General features: G+C 30.5%; 2 protein-coding genes across 6 annotated transcripts in view; both read right to left on the bottom strand.

Moving 5' to 3' along the window:
- LOC107871171 (WAT1-related protein At1g09380) overlaps positions 1 to 5148 on the bottom strand; it is a 25292-nt gene extending 20144 nt beyond the window's left edge. The window contains exons 1-7 of one of the 2 annotated variants that reach the window (XM_016718002.2): positions 4854 to 5145; positions 4441 to 4503; positions 3979 to 4095; positions 3626 to 3872; positions 2909 to 3064; positions 2654 to 2805; positions 2007 to 2522 (exon numbers count right to left, since the gene is read on the bottom strand). In XM_016718002.2, coding sequence (XP_016573488.2) covers positions 2366 to 2522; positions 2654 to 2805; positions 2909 to 3064; positions 3626 to 3872; positions 3979 to 4095; positions 4441 to 4503; positions 4854 to 5029 — 1068 coding nt within the window. In that variant the 5' untranslated portion in view covers positions 5030 to 5145 and the 3' untranslated portion in view covers positions 2007 to 2365. Of the gene's footprint in view, positions 1 to 2006; positions 2523 to 2653; positions 2806 to 2908; positions 3065 to 3625; positions 3873 to 3978; positions 4096 to 4440; positions 4504 to 4853 lie in introns of those variants that run through there. The other variant, XM_047394770.1, reaches the window with a different exon arrangement.
- Positions 5149 to 12069: 6921 nt separating this feature from the next.
- LOC107871170 (WAT1-related protein At1g09380) lies at positions 12070 to 17710 on the bottom strand. Of its 4 annotated transcripts, XM_016717998.2 has the most exons (7): positions 17254 to 17698; positions 15769 to 15831; positions 15182 to 15298; positions 14853 to 15099; positions 14455 to 14610; positions 12781 to 12932; positions 12070 to 12672 (listed from the first exon to the last, which is right to left on the bottom strand). In XM_016717998.2, exons 1-7 carry the CDS (start codon positions 17427 to 17429, stop codon positions 12462 to 12464), a joined length of 1122 nt encoding a protein of 373 aa, XP_016573484.1. In that variant the 5' UTR covers positions 17430 to 17698; the 3' UTR covers positions 12070 to 12461. The 4 variants fall into 4 exon arrangements, with proteins under 4 accessions (XP_016573484.1, XP_016573486.1, XP_047250728.1 ...); XM_016718000.2 differs by lacking the exon at positions 15182 to 15298 and having other exon boundaries at positions 17254 to 17704; XM_047394772.1 differs by lacking the exon at positions 15769 to 15831 and having other exon boundaries at positions 17254 to 17704.
- Between the last annotated feature and the right edge of the window lie 429 nt (positions 17711 to 18139).

Here is an 18139-nt window from a genome sequence, read left to right as displayed (position 1 = left end):
GGGGGTGGGGTGTTGTGAAGACGATGATGCGGGAGGGAGGAGTTTGTGCTTTTCTTTTTTTTTTTTTTAAATAAAAAATTATATTAATAAAATAATTTAAATATAAATTTTTTAATTAAAAAATAAAAATTTTTTTTTATTCACGCGCTCAATTTTAAGCACTTTAAGTGTCTGATAGGTACAGGTCTAAATTGAAGGATTTAAATAAAATTTCGGTACCAATTTCAAGTATGCATGCCGAATGGACTCCATTAATTTGTGCGAGGTCAAGACAGTTTGGTTTGAGCTAGAAGAAGGGCACGTGTAAAAGTATTAAAATTAAGTAATTCACATTTGTAATACTCCAATCTCTAAGATATCTGCGACTTGATTGGCTTTTCTTTTCTACCGAATGTTGAACCTAAAAAAAATTTAAAAAATATAGTACTTTATAGGAAAATTTTAATATGTGAGAGGTCCAAGTATTATATGGTAGACAAAAGTTGTGTGAGTGTCTCTCAAATTTTGTCAAATAGGAATAGTGAATCTCACTGTCACAAAAGGGAGTCAAAGGCTTAGATGCCTTATTTCTCTCTCTATTTCTTTTCTTTCTTACAGTTGGTATGGCTGCTCTTCAATATCCTCTTCCAATTCATCTTTCAATTCATCTCTCCACTAACATAGGATAGTTTAATTTTTAAAATTTAAATTTACTCATGTCATTTCATTGAGCAAATTAAAATAACACAATTACAAGATCAAAGGACAACAAAAAACAGTAATGGACATTTGGTCATGAAATAAAAAAATTACTTTATTTATAAATTTTAAAATTGAAGTTGGAGTTGTGTTGATTATACTTTTTGTAATACAGATAAAAAAAAATCCGTTTGACCATAAATAGTATTCACTATATTTCAAAATACGTTTTTACTTATTTTGAAATACTTATTTGGTCATAAATAAATCAAATGCAAGTTGAAGTTGTATTTAGAAATTTGAAAAACATCTCAAAAGATGTTTTCACTATTTTTGACTGCACTTATTGCTTTATTTAAAAAATAAATTCATTTTTTATTTTCATAAAATAACTTCAGTTTCATAAAATTCTATTTTTAATTTATTTTCACTTTTTATATTTTGTTTTAAAAAAAACATTTAAATTCTAATATCAACTTCAAATTCTATGACCAAATACAATTCAGCTCTATTTTCATCTTTAAAATTTTCAAATAAAGTCATTATATTTTTGATCTTTCATGGTCAAATGCCTATTTAAAATTGAAAGCTAGATGTGAAAAAAAAAGAAGATAAATTTCATTAGTGGTTCTTAAACTTTGGGTTTATAAAAATAATTTTTATTTTCTTATTACATAAAAGTTATCTAACTTAAAAGCTTAATACACATAAATATTATTTTATCACATAGGGTGTGTACGGTAATGAGGACTTTTGATGAATGAGAATATTAAAATAAAGAAGTAATTATAAATTTGTTAGAGTAAATAAATCGATTTTTTTTTCTTTTGGGCAATAAACTGTGAAATATTATCATACCAACTAAATTCAATACACCTAAGGAGCACACAAGCAGTCTAGCCACCTACAAGGGGTGAAGGCTCTCATGCCTCAAGTCAACAAAGCTATATGTCTGAAAATAGTTAATGCCTACATTTTAAATGTTGTATCAGTTTTCTACAATTATTGGCTTTCTTTTTACATTTTCGTTGTTAAATTCTTTCCTTAGTCTCCATTTGAATCTGGCCTATCACCACAACTCTCGATACGAACAAATTCTGAAACTGCTTTCGATTTCTAGCTTTCCATGTGAAATCAAAAATTTATTTAAATCAAAATATGAATATATTGCAAAGCAACTATACCCAAAAAAAAAAATGCATGAAAGAAAAGAAATAGAGAGAAAAATAGGGCATCTAAGACTTTGATTTCTTTTTATGATATCAAATCAATATATGCATGACATGTGCTTGAATTTAGAGTTCTATGTTACTTTTGAAGCATACACCTGGAGATAAATCATTTCAAGAGATTCCAACAGAATTTCCAATGAAACATTACATTTGTTCAGTAATTTTCCACCAACGAAAGTGTGGTACATAGAATATTTTTAATGAGTAGGGCAACAAAACACCCTGGTACATAATTGACAATTTCAAATAATCTAGCAGCAACAATATCATTGAAAGACAAGTTTCTTTCAACAAGTCTCCACCTTAAGAAGTACATTTTAAAAGGTTAACGTTGGTAAATCCATTCATAAAAAAGTAACATGCTTTAAAAATGATATTGGTGATTTGGAAAAAATTATTGATCAAATGCTTTGGCTAAATCTGATGATATCTGCTTTGACTCTAGATAATGACCATTAGGCATTAGAGTTGGGTGATTGCAATTCCAAATCAATTTTATTGAACTCCTCTTTTTCTTTATTTATTTCAGTATCCTGATCTGCACTTGTCTCCATCTTTTTGCCCCACAAAAATCCGTAAAGCCCAGCCACTATGATGATTGACCCTACAACTCTGATACAATATATATACCAACAACAAATAAATGATGTCATTAATATATAAAATGTAAATGTTTTACAAAGAAATACTTTAATTAGCTTAGACTACGAAAGGGAAGTATTATAGGCTATATATATGCTTACACTCCAAGGTATAATTTCTCACGAAGCAAAATCCAACTGAGAAATGCCGAAATAACTAAAAGCAACGGATTGAACATGGAGACATATAAAGGACCTTTTCTCTCAATGCACCACGTGCTCAGGAAAAATACAAATGACGTACTCACAGCTCCCTATTAAATACGATAAGTTAATAATATCCATAATTTTTGCAATATATATATATATATGAGATTCTTTATATAAATTAAATAGATAAGTGATAAAGAGCCGTACATTATAGACAACTGAGATAGCTCTGATAGGGTTTAAAGCCCATTCAGAACGCTTAGGGACGACGCAAAAGCCAATAATGACACACTCCACACTTGCCATTAAGCACATCAATGTGATGCATGTATACGGAGCTGCATACTTCTCGTTTACCCTTGTCTAATATAACCCACAAAAATAACAACAAAAAGATTGTTAGAACTAACTAGCTTTTTATTTTTTTCAAAAAATAAGCATAACTAAGAAAATATAGGTTGTATGAGAACTTCATTAGAAGGCTTAGCACATGAAGTTTTTTATGTTGTCAATGTAATTTCACAGCAAATTAGTTTCCGTTGAAGATCGAATCATCAAACATTATTTCATGTGCTATTTCCCAATGTAAAACATCCTTTCATTGGGAAATAGCACATGAAATAATGTTTGAGGATTCTTCAACGGAAACTAATTTACTGATATATGCATGTGTGTGTGTGAAATTACATTGATAACATAAAAAACTTGATCTCGTTAATACATCTAACTTAAATCTTTTAAGGAAAGATTGGATTGATTTTATTTCTCCTTTAAGATGCTTTTACCAATCAACAATTTCTTGAAATATTTAAGATATTTAAACGGAAACCATGATCGCTGAGAATTAATATGATCGATCTCAACCTGATATATATATATATATATATATATATATATATATATTATTATTATTATTATTATTACCTGAATGATTAACCAAATGGCATAAGTGAGACTGCACATTATAAGTAGAAAAGGTCCTAAAAAGAAGTTGGAATGGGCGGAATTGACATCTTTGCCGGTACTTTCAGCATATTTCCAGCGAAATCCCAATTGGCCAATAACAACTTTGCCATGATATAATGACAATAGCAAGGCACCTCCAACACATACTATTGTGCCCCAAAACTTGGCTTGTCCTGTTATACTTCTTAACCCCAACTTTTCTATCCTGCACCCACACAAAATTAAAATTATTTACACCTATTTACTTATCCTGTTCCAAATTGATTTTTTTTTTTACTTTTGTACTTTTGAAATGTGGAGTAACTAATTACCCCAAGGGTACTGCTATAATAAACGTGAAAGCCGGGATTAGATTATCAATGGCGGAAGCAATTGTTGCAGTTGAATTCGTTAACCCAATGAACCACACATATTGGTTCACTGTTATCCTGCGATAGAAAAAGAAGAAAAGGTAAAACCATGATATAATTGTAACAACAATTACGTTTCAGTTCCAAATAAGTTAAAATCATTGATATGATTAATCTAAATTGTTCATATCCCTTTGCTTTGATTTTTAAAGCCGCTGGCCACCTAATTTAATTTATATATGTACTACAATTTGTTAGATTACATTATATATTCGGTGGAACGAGCCTTTTAGTACGTTATTTAGAAATACATAAGATAATTATTTTCTCACTTTTCCATTTTGCAACTCACATGCAACGTATGGTCGTAATTAAAAGCTTTGGTAGAGTTTAATTATTTCCAACAGAACAGAAAATGCTTACCCGAAAATAGAACACAAAAATATCTGAAACAGAACAGAGGGTGTCAACTTGGCTGTAGTTTTCCTGTCAAGATAATGCATGAGTAAATAAGAGAATTATAAAAGAGAAATATGCATGCTGAATACGGAAAAGATAACTACTTTTAAAGAAACTTCTTTTATATAAATATGGGTATATTAAATACAACTAAAATACTAAACTCCACTTGGATCAAGAAATTTGCTTTGAATCTGATAGACCTAAAGAGTATTTAAGCAGTATCTTTTGGAATAGCCAATGAATATTTTAATCTGATAGACCTAAAGAGTATTTAATATCTTTTGGAATAGCTAATGAATATTTATTCAGTGGAAAATTTCAAGGAGAAAATATATACTATTTTTTTAGTATAGTGAAAGAAGGTATGTATGTACCTCTCGAAGAAGTAAGCAAAGGGAGCAATGGAAATGGTGGCAAAAATAGGCCTGTAAGCAGACTGAACAAAAGGATTCATGCCACCATCCATCACTAACTTTGATATTATTATCATACCACCAAATCCTAATTGCACAATCACCATTACCACAAAAGGCAACAATTCATTCCCCATTTTAATTTCTTCCTTCTTGATCGATACCTAAATTAAACACAACAATGAATAATATATATATCACCTACCTACCTATCACCTTCAAACAGTGGGGGGGTGGGGGGGGGGGGGGAGGGGGATAGTGAATATATAATGTTTGATAGGTGGCCTGATGAAAATAGGCTTATGGAACTATATATTTATAGGATATATGGTGACCTAGCTAGCAAGAAGCAAGAATAATATAAGTATAGTAAGAAACAATTCCTCTGGTCCACTTGATCCAAAATAATTACTGTATCATTTAAAATGGATCGAGGGAGCAGAAAATGTTAGTATATGTATTTTCTGAATGACCTAAGAAGTGTTGACCAAAATAAGTTATTAGTTAAATTAATTCATCAAACTAGTAGTACTATATTTTTTAAAAACTTTATAAAAATAGTATAAATGTACTTGACGGTAAGGGTGTACAAACCAAACCGTCAAGTCAAGTCAAATCGAAGAATCAAACCAAACCGAGAAAAAAAAAATGACTTATGGTTTGGTTTGGTTGGTTTGGCGTTTGAAAAAATAAATCGACCATTCTTGATTTGATTTGATGTTAACCAAAAAAAAGTCAAACCGAACCCAAATCAAACCGACATAATATATATATATATGTGTGTGTATATATGTGTATGTGTGTCTGTATGTATGTGTATATATATATATATATATATATGCATGTATATAATTTAACTTTTTATACATAAAATATTAATTATAATCTACTTTTTAAATACTTTTTCAATTAGTTTTATTAATTTTTAATATTTTAAAAGTAAATGTATATATATATATATATATATATATATATTTGGGCCTTTAAGTTGTAATATTTATCCATTAATTATTAATAAAATGATCCAAAATCCAATATAAACTTAAAACCTAAATTTTTCACTCTTCATCTTATTTTTTAGTTTCAAGAGAGTTTTTCGCTTCTTCATTTTTCATAATTATGGTTTTTTATTAGTACATGAGTGAAAACATACTTGATATAAACTTCAATCACAATATAATTGTAAACAATAAAAATTATAAAAAAACCCGAGAAAACTCGAAAAAATCAAAAGAACCGAGTAAAACCTAAACTGAAAAAACCGATTTTATGTTGGTTTGATTTGGTTTATAGTTTTAATAAACCTACATAATTGGTTTTTTTTTTTTCAATAGAAAACCAAACCAACCCGACCTATGTACACCCCTACTTGACGGTAATATATATATTCTGTTAAATTTTATTTTAAAAAATAAATGGATTAAAAATTAATTGACTGACGGTGTTAAAGTAGGAATCGTTAGTGCTAATAACATTTTTGATTTAAAATGTTACTATCGTCTATCAGTGACGAATCTCCAACTCTATCATATCAGAATATTTGTTCAACAATTATCATTAAAGTCGTTATCATTAATCACGTTTTAAGGCTAAAATATTGCTATGAATGACGATTCTAGCAAATCATCTTTACAAGTAATTTTTTTGTTAAGTGCGTGTTGAGTGACAAGAAGGACTTCTGACTAGAGTTGTCAATACGAGCTGATCCAACCCATAAGGGCTTTGGAGATTGATAGGTTAGGCCGGCTGGCCCATCAACATGATAGGTCAGAAAATAGCAAATCTAACCCATCACACTATGGGCTGCGGGCCTCCACGGGCCAACTCACTTTTTAAAATATATTATTTTTATAATCTTAATTTAAATTTTAAATTATTAATTACATAAATATTTACAACATAATATTACATGAAGTTACTAGTTGTTAATTAAGTCTCAAATTTACAAAAAAAAAACCTAAAAATTCGTGAAACTAAATAACTTTTGACGCAAATCAAACCAAATAGAGATGTTGAAAAACAAACGAAACTGTTAATGAGCAATAATGTAACTACCTAAATAGCAATATTAACCTGATTTTGTTTTAATTGAGCACAATAAAACACGAAGAAATGTCAATATCTAGTCCATTAAAAGTGAAAATGAACTCACAAAAAAAGTCACATGGCACTTATGGCATGTTCAACATCGCCACATCATCTTCATCAAACATATTTAATTCCTTAAAAAATTTAGTATTTTATATTTTAATTATTTATATATTTTATAAACATATTTAATATTTAAATATCTATGATGGTATAAATAGACTTTAAGTTTGGACTCTTTTATTTTTTAATTTTTAATACTCTATTTTATCTTTTAATCATATTTTATTTGGTCCACGAGCCAACCCAATTCATATTGCTCAAGCTTCACGGATCACGAACTTATACGAGTTGGGCTAAAAAGCCCTATTCTTAAACGGACTGTAAAATTTATAGCCAACCTTAACAATTCACGGATCAGGCCGAGCCGACCTAACGTGCCTGACCCATATTGACGGGTCTACTTCTGACCAAGTTCATCAAAAATTACTAATTAAATCAAAGACATTCCACAAAAATGTAAGTAATATCTTAATCTTAAAACATATGCGTACAAGATGGTAATCAATAGGAGCAATATTAGAATTTGATTAGGTGAGGGAACAATAAAAGTGACCAAGGGAATACTTGTGGGGGCTTCCTTTTTCTTTTTGTTCTACTATTATATTCCTTTTCTTCTTCACCTCTACCTTCTCAGCTAGCTAGTTTCTCTTATATATGGCAATATTAAACTTCCACCATTGCTACGGCATCTCTTAAATATCCAATATTTGTTGGCCAGCTGAAATGCGTGTTTTACACTGCATACTATATATATTCTTCTGCTTTTATATACTCTTTTAGGGTGCGGTGGGGAGTGGGGGACTTCAAACAAAATTAATAAGAAGGTAATAGGTCGTCCAATGTTAAATAAGGTATGTAAATCACTTTTTCGAACACGTTTAAAGGGCATCGTATATGTATATTCTCTATTTTAATTGAGGTTATTCTGAAAATGACGTATTGTGTTTAATTTAATCTTAACTTATTTTGGTGTAAAATAAAATTTTATACGTTGAAACTTGAAAGGGACATATCTAGATCATATCGTATATTGCATGCATTCGTTTACATCTAAACATTCATACTTGATCCGTGTCTATTTGGTTATAGTGATTAACGTGATTATGGATGGACTTAATTAGTTATGATAAATGTAATGGAAGAAGTCATTTTGTTCATGTTAACATGATCGACGAACAAGATTGGTGGAATCAGACACTTCAAATCATGATCACCATGAAAAATTTTATGTTCATCCAACATTAGGAATATTATACATACAAGAAATTTTAAGTTCATCGATGAAAATTGGTTTTCAGGCATAGTCAAATTGGTCGTCACTTTTGTCTGTAAATATACATTAATTTTAAATTTCTGATTTATGTGTTATGACGAAAGGAGGTAAGTACGAAAATAAAGAAAGTAAAAAACATCAAATATAATGTGGAAAAATCCTTCACATCGAAGGTAGCAATCACGAAATCACAAAGATCTAAACAACTCCACCATAATAATAAGAGAGTTACAAATATTCTCCTAAATTGCTACACAACAAGTGTTAAACATGAGAAGCATAGCTACACCAATAAAAATAAATCATGAGAAATCATCCAAAATAGTGATGTTATTCAGGACTCAAAAATCAGATATTGCAGACCTCCAAATCTGATCTCTATCATTCAAATCAATACCAAGATATTAGGAACACTCACTCAAAATTTCAGTCCAATCCAATGGTAAACGCGTTGACAAACGCGATCTGGAGGTGGCTGGTTGGAGAGCAAAATCTGCAGCAAAAGAACTCTCTTTCTCTCTTCTCTTTGGTGAAAGCTCTCGCAAATAAATCTGATTTCTTATGTGCTAATGTTTCTCAAAGACAAAAACCTACTAGCATTAATAATTCACTCTCAAATGATTCTAATTATAGATGACGGGTGGTGCTTTTTCGAAAGTCAAATCAACCTCAAATAAAAAATAGAAATTCGAATCCATCTTTCAAACAAGATTGAAAACTAAAAAAAAGGATTAAATTATGGACTTTGACTGAAACATGGATCACGTCCCAAACATTATGAAGAACGAATTTTAGAATAAAGAAGTTACTGTACGGTTATTAATAAAGGTTTTTTTTGTTTCCCAAGGTATCTCTACAGTCGGTAGTCGTGAAACTAATTTTCCGTTCCTCTATTAGCGCACTAAGCGGTAGTGAACTGGCCACAGAGTTTGCTTCATTCGTCAGAGGCAGAATTAAATCCCTACCTCTTGCTTAAGGGACATAGCGTTGAACCACCATGTCAACTCTAATGATTATTAATAAAGGTTTGGATGCTGCGTCAGATATTATCTGTTTATTTTGTGATCCATATGATTCCAATTGACATATCATGAACTGAGAATGACAGAAGAGACAATTAAAAGAAGACTTGGTCTATTAATAATTAATAAGGAGTCGTTTGTGTGTACGCATTTTTATAATTATATCGTATGTATTTTAAAAATAAAATTTTATCTTATTTATCTTTAATTTTTGAGAAAAGACATTTTTTCCCCCTGAACCTGTCGCCAAAACCCACTTTAGCACTTAAACTTAACTTTCGTTATTTACCCCCTTAACATCTTTAAAGTGAATTATTTTCACCCTGAATACCACTCTCACAACAGAAAGTACACTACACACGCGCCACGTCATTGTCAAATCAGTGCCACATCAGTGTCATGTCATTGCCACGTAAAAATTATTTTTAAATTTTTTTTTTTTTTTAATATATATATATATATATACACACATTTAAAAGAGTAAATTTTTTATAAAAATATATATTTTATATAAACAAAATAGACCTCACCTCCTTCCTTCTTCTTCTTCACAGCCCCCCCCCCCATTCTTTCACAACCCCCACCCCACCTCAATTCCTTCTTCTTCTTCAGCAGCAGCCCCCGTCCCCTCCTCCTCCTTCTTCTTCTTCTTCACATTAAAACATCATTTTTTCTCTTTCTTTCACCATTATTACAAGCTTTTTCAATGAGTTTTTTTTCTTCATCAAATGCAAAACTAACTTGAATTAACTTGAGCAAATCCAACAATGAACTAAGTATAATTACATGATCACAAAAACACATAAATATACAAAATCTCAAATTCAAATTCTTTCACATTAACCAAAACCCAAAATCCCAAAATTCTCAATTTTTTAATTTTTTACTCAAAAATGTCTACAGAAATGGCATAAACAGTTCAAAATTCAAAAATGGCATAGATGGTATTCACATAACATGAAATTCTTGGCCAAGAATCAAACTTGTTCATCAATCTTGAAACCTTTTTTATTGTCGAAAAATGAAATTTTGGATTAATTAGGACTTGATAAGGATATTACGAAGAAACGGGGTGGAGATTGGGTGGGGTGGAGAAGGGGAGTGATGAAGAAGATGACAATGTCAATGATGAAGAAGACATACCCTTTCTCGATTTTCTCATTTTCTTTTAATGTTATATATATATATATATATATATATATATACATACATAATAATAATAATAATAATAAAGTGGGGCTTTTAAAAAAAAAAAAAACAAACAAGCTTTTTTTTTTTATTGTCTCGTCAGCTGTACGAGTGAATTTAATACATTTTAAAGATGTTAAGGGGGGCAAGTAAACAGAAGTTAAGTTTAAGTGCTAAAGTGAGTTTGGAGGACAAGTTCAGGGGGAGAAGATATATGTACTCTTGATTTTTCTGCGTGTGCCTTTCCATGATTATGCCGTATATGTTTAAAAAAAATCTTACTACACCTTATTTAGTTTGAAATAAAAACTTCCAACTTAAATTTGTTAAAGTAAAAGATGATTTATTGTTTACTTCATTTCATTTAAACACATATCACTCATATAATATATTAAAATTCATTTTATATATACCATATCAATTTTCAAGTGATTAAAAAACTATTTAATTTAAAATATATAATTCAATAATGGTGTTGATATTTTTATGTGAGGCGGATCAATAAAAGTGGATAATTGGAGATAATGATGGAATAAGAGTTTTCAATTTTAAATTTAAATTTTTGATAAATTATTATATATTACTAATAAGTTTTTAATGTGAAATGAAATCATAGGTTTTGAGGGTATTTTAGTCATTGTATAATTTTATACCAAAAACAGTCTTGAGATTTTTATCCCACCAATTGAGTGGATAACTTATTCCGGGATAAATTATCTCAAATATTTACAACCAAACAAGTGATTCAAATTTTTATTCTGAAATTATTATTTTATTCCAAAATTATTAATTTTAGTACCGCACCAAACGGCTCCTAAAAAAGTACTATCATTATAAAGTTAGAAGATCATGTAGCAAGTCAATGCTTTGAGTGGAATTTGAGTCCCAAACGTCATGTCAATTAAAAAAACACAAATAAATGGCAATCTTTTTCGTGAAAGAGATTTAACAAGCAGAGCAATAATAAGGACCATTTTAGCATATAGATCAGGTCCTTTTTTGTATGGTTGATCCTTACTATAAAAATAAAAATCCTTCCATTTTGAGCTAAAAAAAAGTAATAATAAGGACCATTTTAGCATCAAAAGATATTCATAACCAACTACAGTCAATGAGCGATAAAACATGATAGCAAAAAAAAATAAAAAATTACCTTTTAATGTGTGCCTAATCCTATGGTACATAAAAGTACTTGTGCTTATTATCATACTCGGAACAATGAGTTAAAGTTCATGAATTTGAGATTAAAATTTTTTGAAGTTACTAAATTTTAGATTAAAACTTTGAATCCAATGAATTTGTAAAAAAGAAACACAAAGTTGGGATTGAAGTTATTGAATTATGCCGATCTTGTAACAAACATACCATGGTGCATAAAGTAAGATTTTAAACGTTAAATTCAATGTTCCTAAATTTAGCGCCATTTTTATGCACCAGGTGAGGTTCTTTCAACGGTCATGCCATTGAACTATTTTTGTGGGCTCACCTATGTGGTGCGTCCGTATGAAACACTTGAGTTTATCTAAATTTAGTACTTCTGATGCAAAAGGATAATAAATAATAAGTCTAAACCCAAAGCTGTAGAAATACAATAAATGTAATGTCTTAAAAGATTGAAACTATAAAGTTTGAATTCTAAACACGTCCGTAGACAATATGGTCATGAAGGCCGTTGTCTTACTTATCAATATTTTTTAACTTGAATCGTTTGAATAGAACCATCGAAGTTGACAATATTCGTTATTCCTCTTACCAAACTACCCTATGGGTGTTAATAAGTGTTTGGCTAAAAACTAAATATAAAGACACCTTTGTTGGTACTTTCTTGTAATTCACCCTGAAAACAGAGGATTTAGGCCGTTTAGCTTTTGGATATTTTTTGAATTTTATACCCTTATTATACAAGTAGTACTCCAATTTATCATATTTGGCCCATCATAGTTCAACGTCTTTGGCTTCTGATGATATCTGCTTCAACTCTATAAGATGACCATTAGAGTTGGGTAATTGCAATTCCAAATCAACTTGTAAATTAGTGGACTGCTTCTTCTCTTTATTTACTTCAATATCCTCTGCACTTGTCTCCATCTTTTGACCCCACAAAAATCCATAAAGCCCAGCCACTACTATAATTGACCCTACAACTCTGACATAATAATACCAACAACAAGTGATTCTCATTAAAATGTTTTACTAAGAAATTATAATTAGCTTGCAGTATGAAAGGAAATTGTTAGGCTATATATGTGCTTACACTCCAAGGTATAATTTCTCACGAAGCAAAGTCCAACTGAGAAATGCCGAAATAACTAAAAGCAACGGATTGAACATTGAGACATATAAAGGACCTTTCTTCTCAATGCACCATGAGCTTAGAAAATATGCAAATGATGTACACACAACTCCCTGTTGTCAACATCAATAAAGCTTCTTGTCATCATTAAATTTTTATTTTTTTTAATAAAAAAGAATCATAACGTAGCGGAAATATGAGAGCTTAGTATACTTAGTCAGATATCATAGCGACTAAAATCAATGTATTATTAACATGGGCGGATCTATTAAGGAACTTGAGGGTGCCACGCCACTCGCAAGCTTCGACGTAAACTCTATATATGTGTAGGTATGTATATATATATGAATATAAATATTTAATAAATGTGTCACCAAGGGAACCAAAGTGTTATGTTGCTCCAGTGGCAAAGGGGCATATATTCTCTCCAGATTGTTGCAGGTTCTCTAACCCTGTTGCCAACAACTTGTTTTGATTAAGTTTAAATTAAATCAATTGCATGCAACTCTATCCTGGCAAACCTTTTTCTTTTTGTTTAGTTTAATTTAGTTCAATCAATTGTATCCAACTATATTTTACCAGTGAAGTCAAAATTATATTTATTTAAAATTTCTATTATACTTGTTTAAAATTTTTTATTGGTTAACTTAGTTATAATTAGAACCGATTATTTGATAAGTCCAATGTAAGTAATACTTAACCTAGGTATAATTAGATCCCCCGTTGTTTCATATGTTCATGTTACGTAATTACGAGAGGGAGTTGTTAAAATTCATTGACTTGTCCTTTCAAAATAAATTAGATTTAAATTTTGTGTAAAGTATATAGATTAATCTTAGCAGATTAAGTTGATCTATGATAATAACCCGATCTTATAATTGAAAATTTTCTTTTTCTTCCTCTTCACTGCAATGCTTTTAATTGTTGTTGACTTATATTAATTCATTTATTTTTAACTGAAATAGCAAGTTTAGGAAGGAGAAGAAGAGAGTGGATTTGATTCTTTATATGTTACTAAGCTTGTTATTTTATTTTATTTTTGAAAAGGGATTAATTCTATTTTCAATATAGGAGTTCTAACTCTATTTTAACATACCAAATTGTAAATTTTGAATATATGATGAATTTTAATTCTTAATTATTATACTAAAACTTTGTACACAAAATTGAGGCCAAATTGCAAAAGTCACATTTGTTTACTGTTTTTTAGAAAAATAAATAGGTAAAAAGTTGAAGTATTCCTTCTTTTAATCACTCCCTGTTGAGAGACAACAGCGGAGCGACAATTTTTATTAGGAAAATTTAAAATCGAACGAAAAAAACACACGAACTAGTCAAAGGAGGTTCAATATCTACTATATATCGTAAAAAATAATGTTAACTATATAAAAATATTACAGTTTTCTGATGAAGAGGGTGATGAAGAGGGTTAAGATTAACACTTTGGCCGTAAGTTAGTTCTGCCCTTGGAGGCGAACTTAGGATTTGGAGTCTCCGAGTGATTGAATCGATAAGTCTACTTGGCACCCTGAGACTCCGAATTCTGGATCCGCCTCTGATTATTAATAACTGATGAATTAAAAACAGTATTAATCTGATAGAAGTAGTGTACAAGTTGAAGTGAAAGAATCTTACATTATAGACAACTGAGATTGCCCTGATGGGATTTAATGTCCATTCAGAAAGTTTAGGGACGACGCAAAAGCCAATGATGACGCTCTCTATACTTGCCATTAAGCATATCAACGTTATACATGTATATGGAGCTACATACTTCTCACTTACCCTTCCCTAATGAACCAAAACACAACAAAAATTGAAGGCAGTTAAGAACTAGCAACATATTATTCGCATCCGATGTTTACATTATATCAATCTATACATGATATATATCTTGTATACACATACCTTTCAACCGAAATTTCTAAATGCTAAAGTTTAACTAAGTTGCTGCATTTCTTTCTTCAACAATAAGAAAACAAGTTAACATGTAAGAACTTCACAAAGAGTACTATTCGTCGAATAAAGATTACCTGAATGATTAACCAAATGGCATAAGTGAGACTGGCCATTATAAGTAAAAATGGTCCTAAAAAGAAGTTGGAATGGGCAGAATTAACATCTTTGCCTGTACTTTCTGCATATTTCCAGTGAAATCCCAATTGACCAATTACCACTTTGCCATGATATAATGACAATAACATTGCCCCTCCAACACATATTATTGTGCCCCCAAACTTGGCTTGTCCTGCTATACTTCTTAACCCCAATTTTTCAACCCTGCACCCACAAAATTAATGAAATTATTAATTTATCATATTACAATTCAATTCTTATGTTTAATTTTAGAGAAATCAGTTACCCTAAGGGTACAGCTATGAGAAAGGTGAATGCTGGGATTAGATTATCAAGGGCGGAAGCAACTGTTGGAGTTGAATTATTTAACCCAATAAAATATGCGTATTGGTTCGCTGTTATCCTGCATATTTCACGGTAATGAAAAAAAAGAAAAAGAAGGCAAGTTATAATTCGGAAGTATGATAACAACAATGGTGCTGTATATATCAATCTCAAATAAGTTAAAGAGTCGATGTCTCGGTGATATGATTACATTGTATATGCCTTTTGTTAATTAAATGATGAAAAGGGTTCAGACACAAATATTTATTTTTCAACTCATGTAATTGAAAAATAGTCACTAATATGTAGAACTTAAAAGTTTTATAACAACAACCACCTCAGGCCTAATAATGGCTTGTAAGCTCTATTTTGCGAATGATGGCATACAATTAGCACTTGCACAAGAGAGGTAACATTGGTAAATATAGAAATTTAATTTCCCCGTTTTGAGCTGAATAAATAAACATGCCTTTGAAAGTCATACTATTACTCAAATAATGCAATGCATATACTTTTACTAAGTTTTTCAACAGTAAAGAAAATGCTTACCCGAAAACAGAACACAAAAATATCTGAAAAAGTATAGAGCGTGTCATCTTAGGCCTAGTTTTCCTGCCACACGATGAGGAAAAAGAAGAGAATCAAGAGACAATGATACAAGATTGTGTTATCTCCTATTGGAAGGACAAATAAGGTATACACTAAGTTTCCAAGAAAACAAAATTCATTGTCCATACTTCATAGTTTTTCTTTTTTGATTATAAACTGTGAAATATTATCATAGATAAATACTCTAAAAATGATACACCTAAAGAGCACAAAAGAATGACACCACCTTCTAGGAAGGGTGTGTCATCTCTCAAGTAGAGGTGGAGCCAGGATTTCAAGTAAGGGGGTTCAATATTCAAAGAAAACTAAGTCAAAGGGGTTCAACACCTACTATAACCACATAAAAAATAATTTTAATTTTCCGTCGAAGGAGGTTCGGACGAATCCCCTTCAGAGGGCTGGCTCCGCCTCTGCTCTCAAGCCTACGTACAACAGAGCAAGAGCCCAACTAGTAATAAAATTTTTGAAGTAAAATTATACACCTAGAAGCCTTCCTAGATCCCTTTACATGATCAGAAATTTAGATAATCTTAAAATTTTCTTATGAGTAAATTATATACAAGTAACATTCCAAAATTATAACACAATTATATCGAGTAGGTTCCCACAAGTGGGGGCTAAAATTATAAACTAGAGTGTATATTTTCTAACTATAAAAATACATCAATTTGTTTTGTGATAGACAAAAGTATAACATAATATTGTCAAATCAATTAGGAGGTGAAACTGAAAAAACAAACATCCTAAAGATATAAATGAATGTAACAACTAACAAACGCAGATAATAACAAAACATAAAAGTAAAAAGAGTGCCACTAGGAAAAGTATTGTTGATCAACAAGACAAAATATCTTAGGTCATTCCAAGAAGCAATTCTCGAAACTAAATGAGCAATTCTCGTCTTGCCTTTTCTCCAACCTTGCAACATTGCGAAAGTTAAGTATACAGAGCTATTTGCTTTTCAACAAAATGAGCCAAAATTAATCCCAGGAATAGTACTTCCCAAGTTCTACTATGTAAACTTCCAAAGAAGGATACAAAATGGAATTTTATTTCACTAGCTATTTATTTTCTTGATATGCAATGGGAATGGGATATATGAAAACAGTTCATATCATACTTTATTACTTGACTATATATCCTTCGGAAGAAGATTTGTAACTAAAACTATCCTTCTAAAATTATAGCGTTTGCTCATCGATATAATCATTTCCACAACTTATATTTTTTAATAGCACACTATATGTTAGTTATGAGAACTATATATATAGGAGCTATTTTTAGAGGCTGAATCAAATAATTCCGATTTAAATAAATTAAGACATATCTCTTCATCTCTGGGCTTCCTCTTTCTATTCTCCATAAGTAATTAAAGAAGAAAAAAAAAAAGGAACTTTGTAAGTTGTAGGTAGGAATAAGGTGTACCTCTCTAAGAAGAAAGCAAAGGGAGCAATGGAAATGGTGGCAAAAATAGGCCTATAAGCACACTGAACAAAAGGATTCATGCCGCCATCCATCACTAATTTTGTTATTATTAGCATTCCAGCAAACCCTAATTGCACAATCACCATAACTACAAATGCCAACAAATCTTCCCCCATTTTATTTCTGCTTGATCGATATCGATAACCCAAATTAACACTACGTATTAATAGTTGAAGTGATCAATGGTGATTGGTGTCTGAATAAGAGGCGCATGTAACATATTTTTATAGGATATTGATAAAGTCACCTAGCTAGCTAGCTAGAGAGGAAGGACGAAGAGGAAAGAAAAAAAATGTTAGCTATTTCCTGAATGACAACATGTAGATATAACAATTGCATGGTATACATTTGTCATCATAAGAAGTTTGGTAAGTGTGATTTAAGTCATCTCCCATTAAACAAGGACCTTATGTATACATAACAATTGCATGGGTGTACATTTGTCATCATAAAAAGAGTATTATTTACTCTCTTAATTAAAGGTGCGTGAAAGCTGAAAAAAAGGTTTAACATTGAATAAAATTGTCCTGATTCACCTTTTAATTAGGAATCATAGAATTAACCTATTCTTAGTGATCTTTTTTCGTTAATATATAATTATATCCAAACAAGCAACTAGGTAAGCTGTTTTAATATTTTGATAAAGTGGAGTTTTTTTTTTCTCCTTTTTATCTTCTTCACGGCTTCTCCTACGGCAACAACTTCCATCATTGCTATATTGATATCTTTTCAACTTACACCGCATATTATTTGTTCTACTTTTATATTTTTTAGGGGTAAAGAGTTATGTATACGTCAAACAAGGATGAGAGAGTAAAATAGGTCA

Source organism: Capsicum annuum, chromosome 8 (assembly GCF_002878395.1).
Source record: "Capsicum annuum cultivar UCD-10X-F1 chromosome 8, UCD10Xv1.1, whole genome shotgun sequence".
Lineage (NCBI taxonomy): Eukaryota > Viridiplantae > Streptophyta > Magnoliopsida > Solanales > Solanaceae > Capsicum > Capsicum annuum.
This window is presented reverse-complemented; position numbering and strand designations above follow the sequence as displayed.

Bases quoted from the DNA above. Each gene is read 5' to 3' on its own strand.
- LOC107871170 (XM_016717998.2), bottom strand. From the start codon at position 17,429: ATGGGGGAAGATTTGTTGGCATTTGTAGTTATGGTGATTGTGCAATTA. The intron at 14,611-14,852 runs GTAATCTTTATT...TTGGTTCATTAG, and splicing joins CCATTTGGTTAATCATTCAG to GGAAGGGTAAGTGAGAAGTA. The intron at 12,673-12,780 runs GTAAGCACATAT...TTATTATGTCAG, and splicing joins GAGAAATTATACCTTGGAGT to AGTTGTAGGGTCAATTATAG.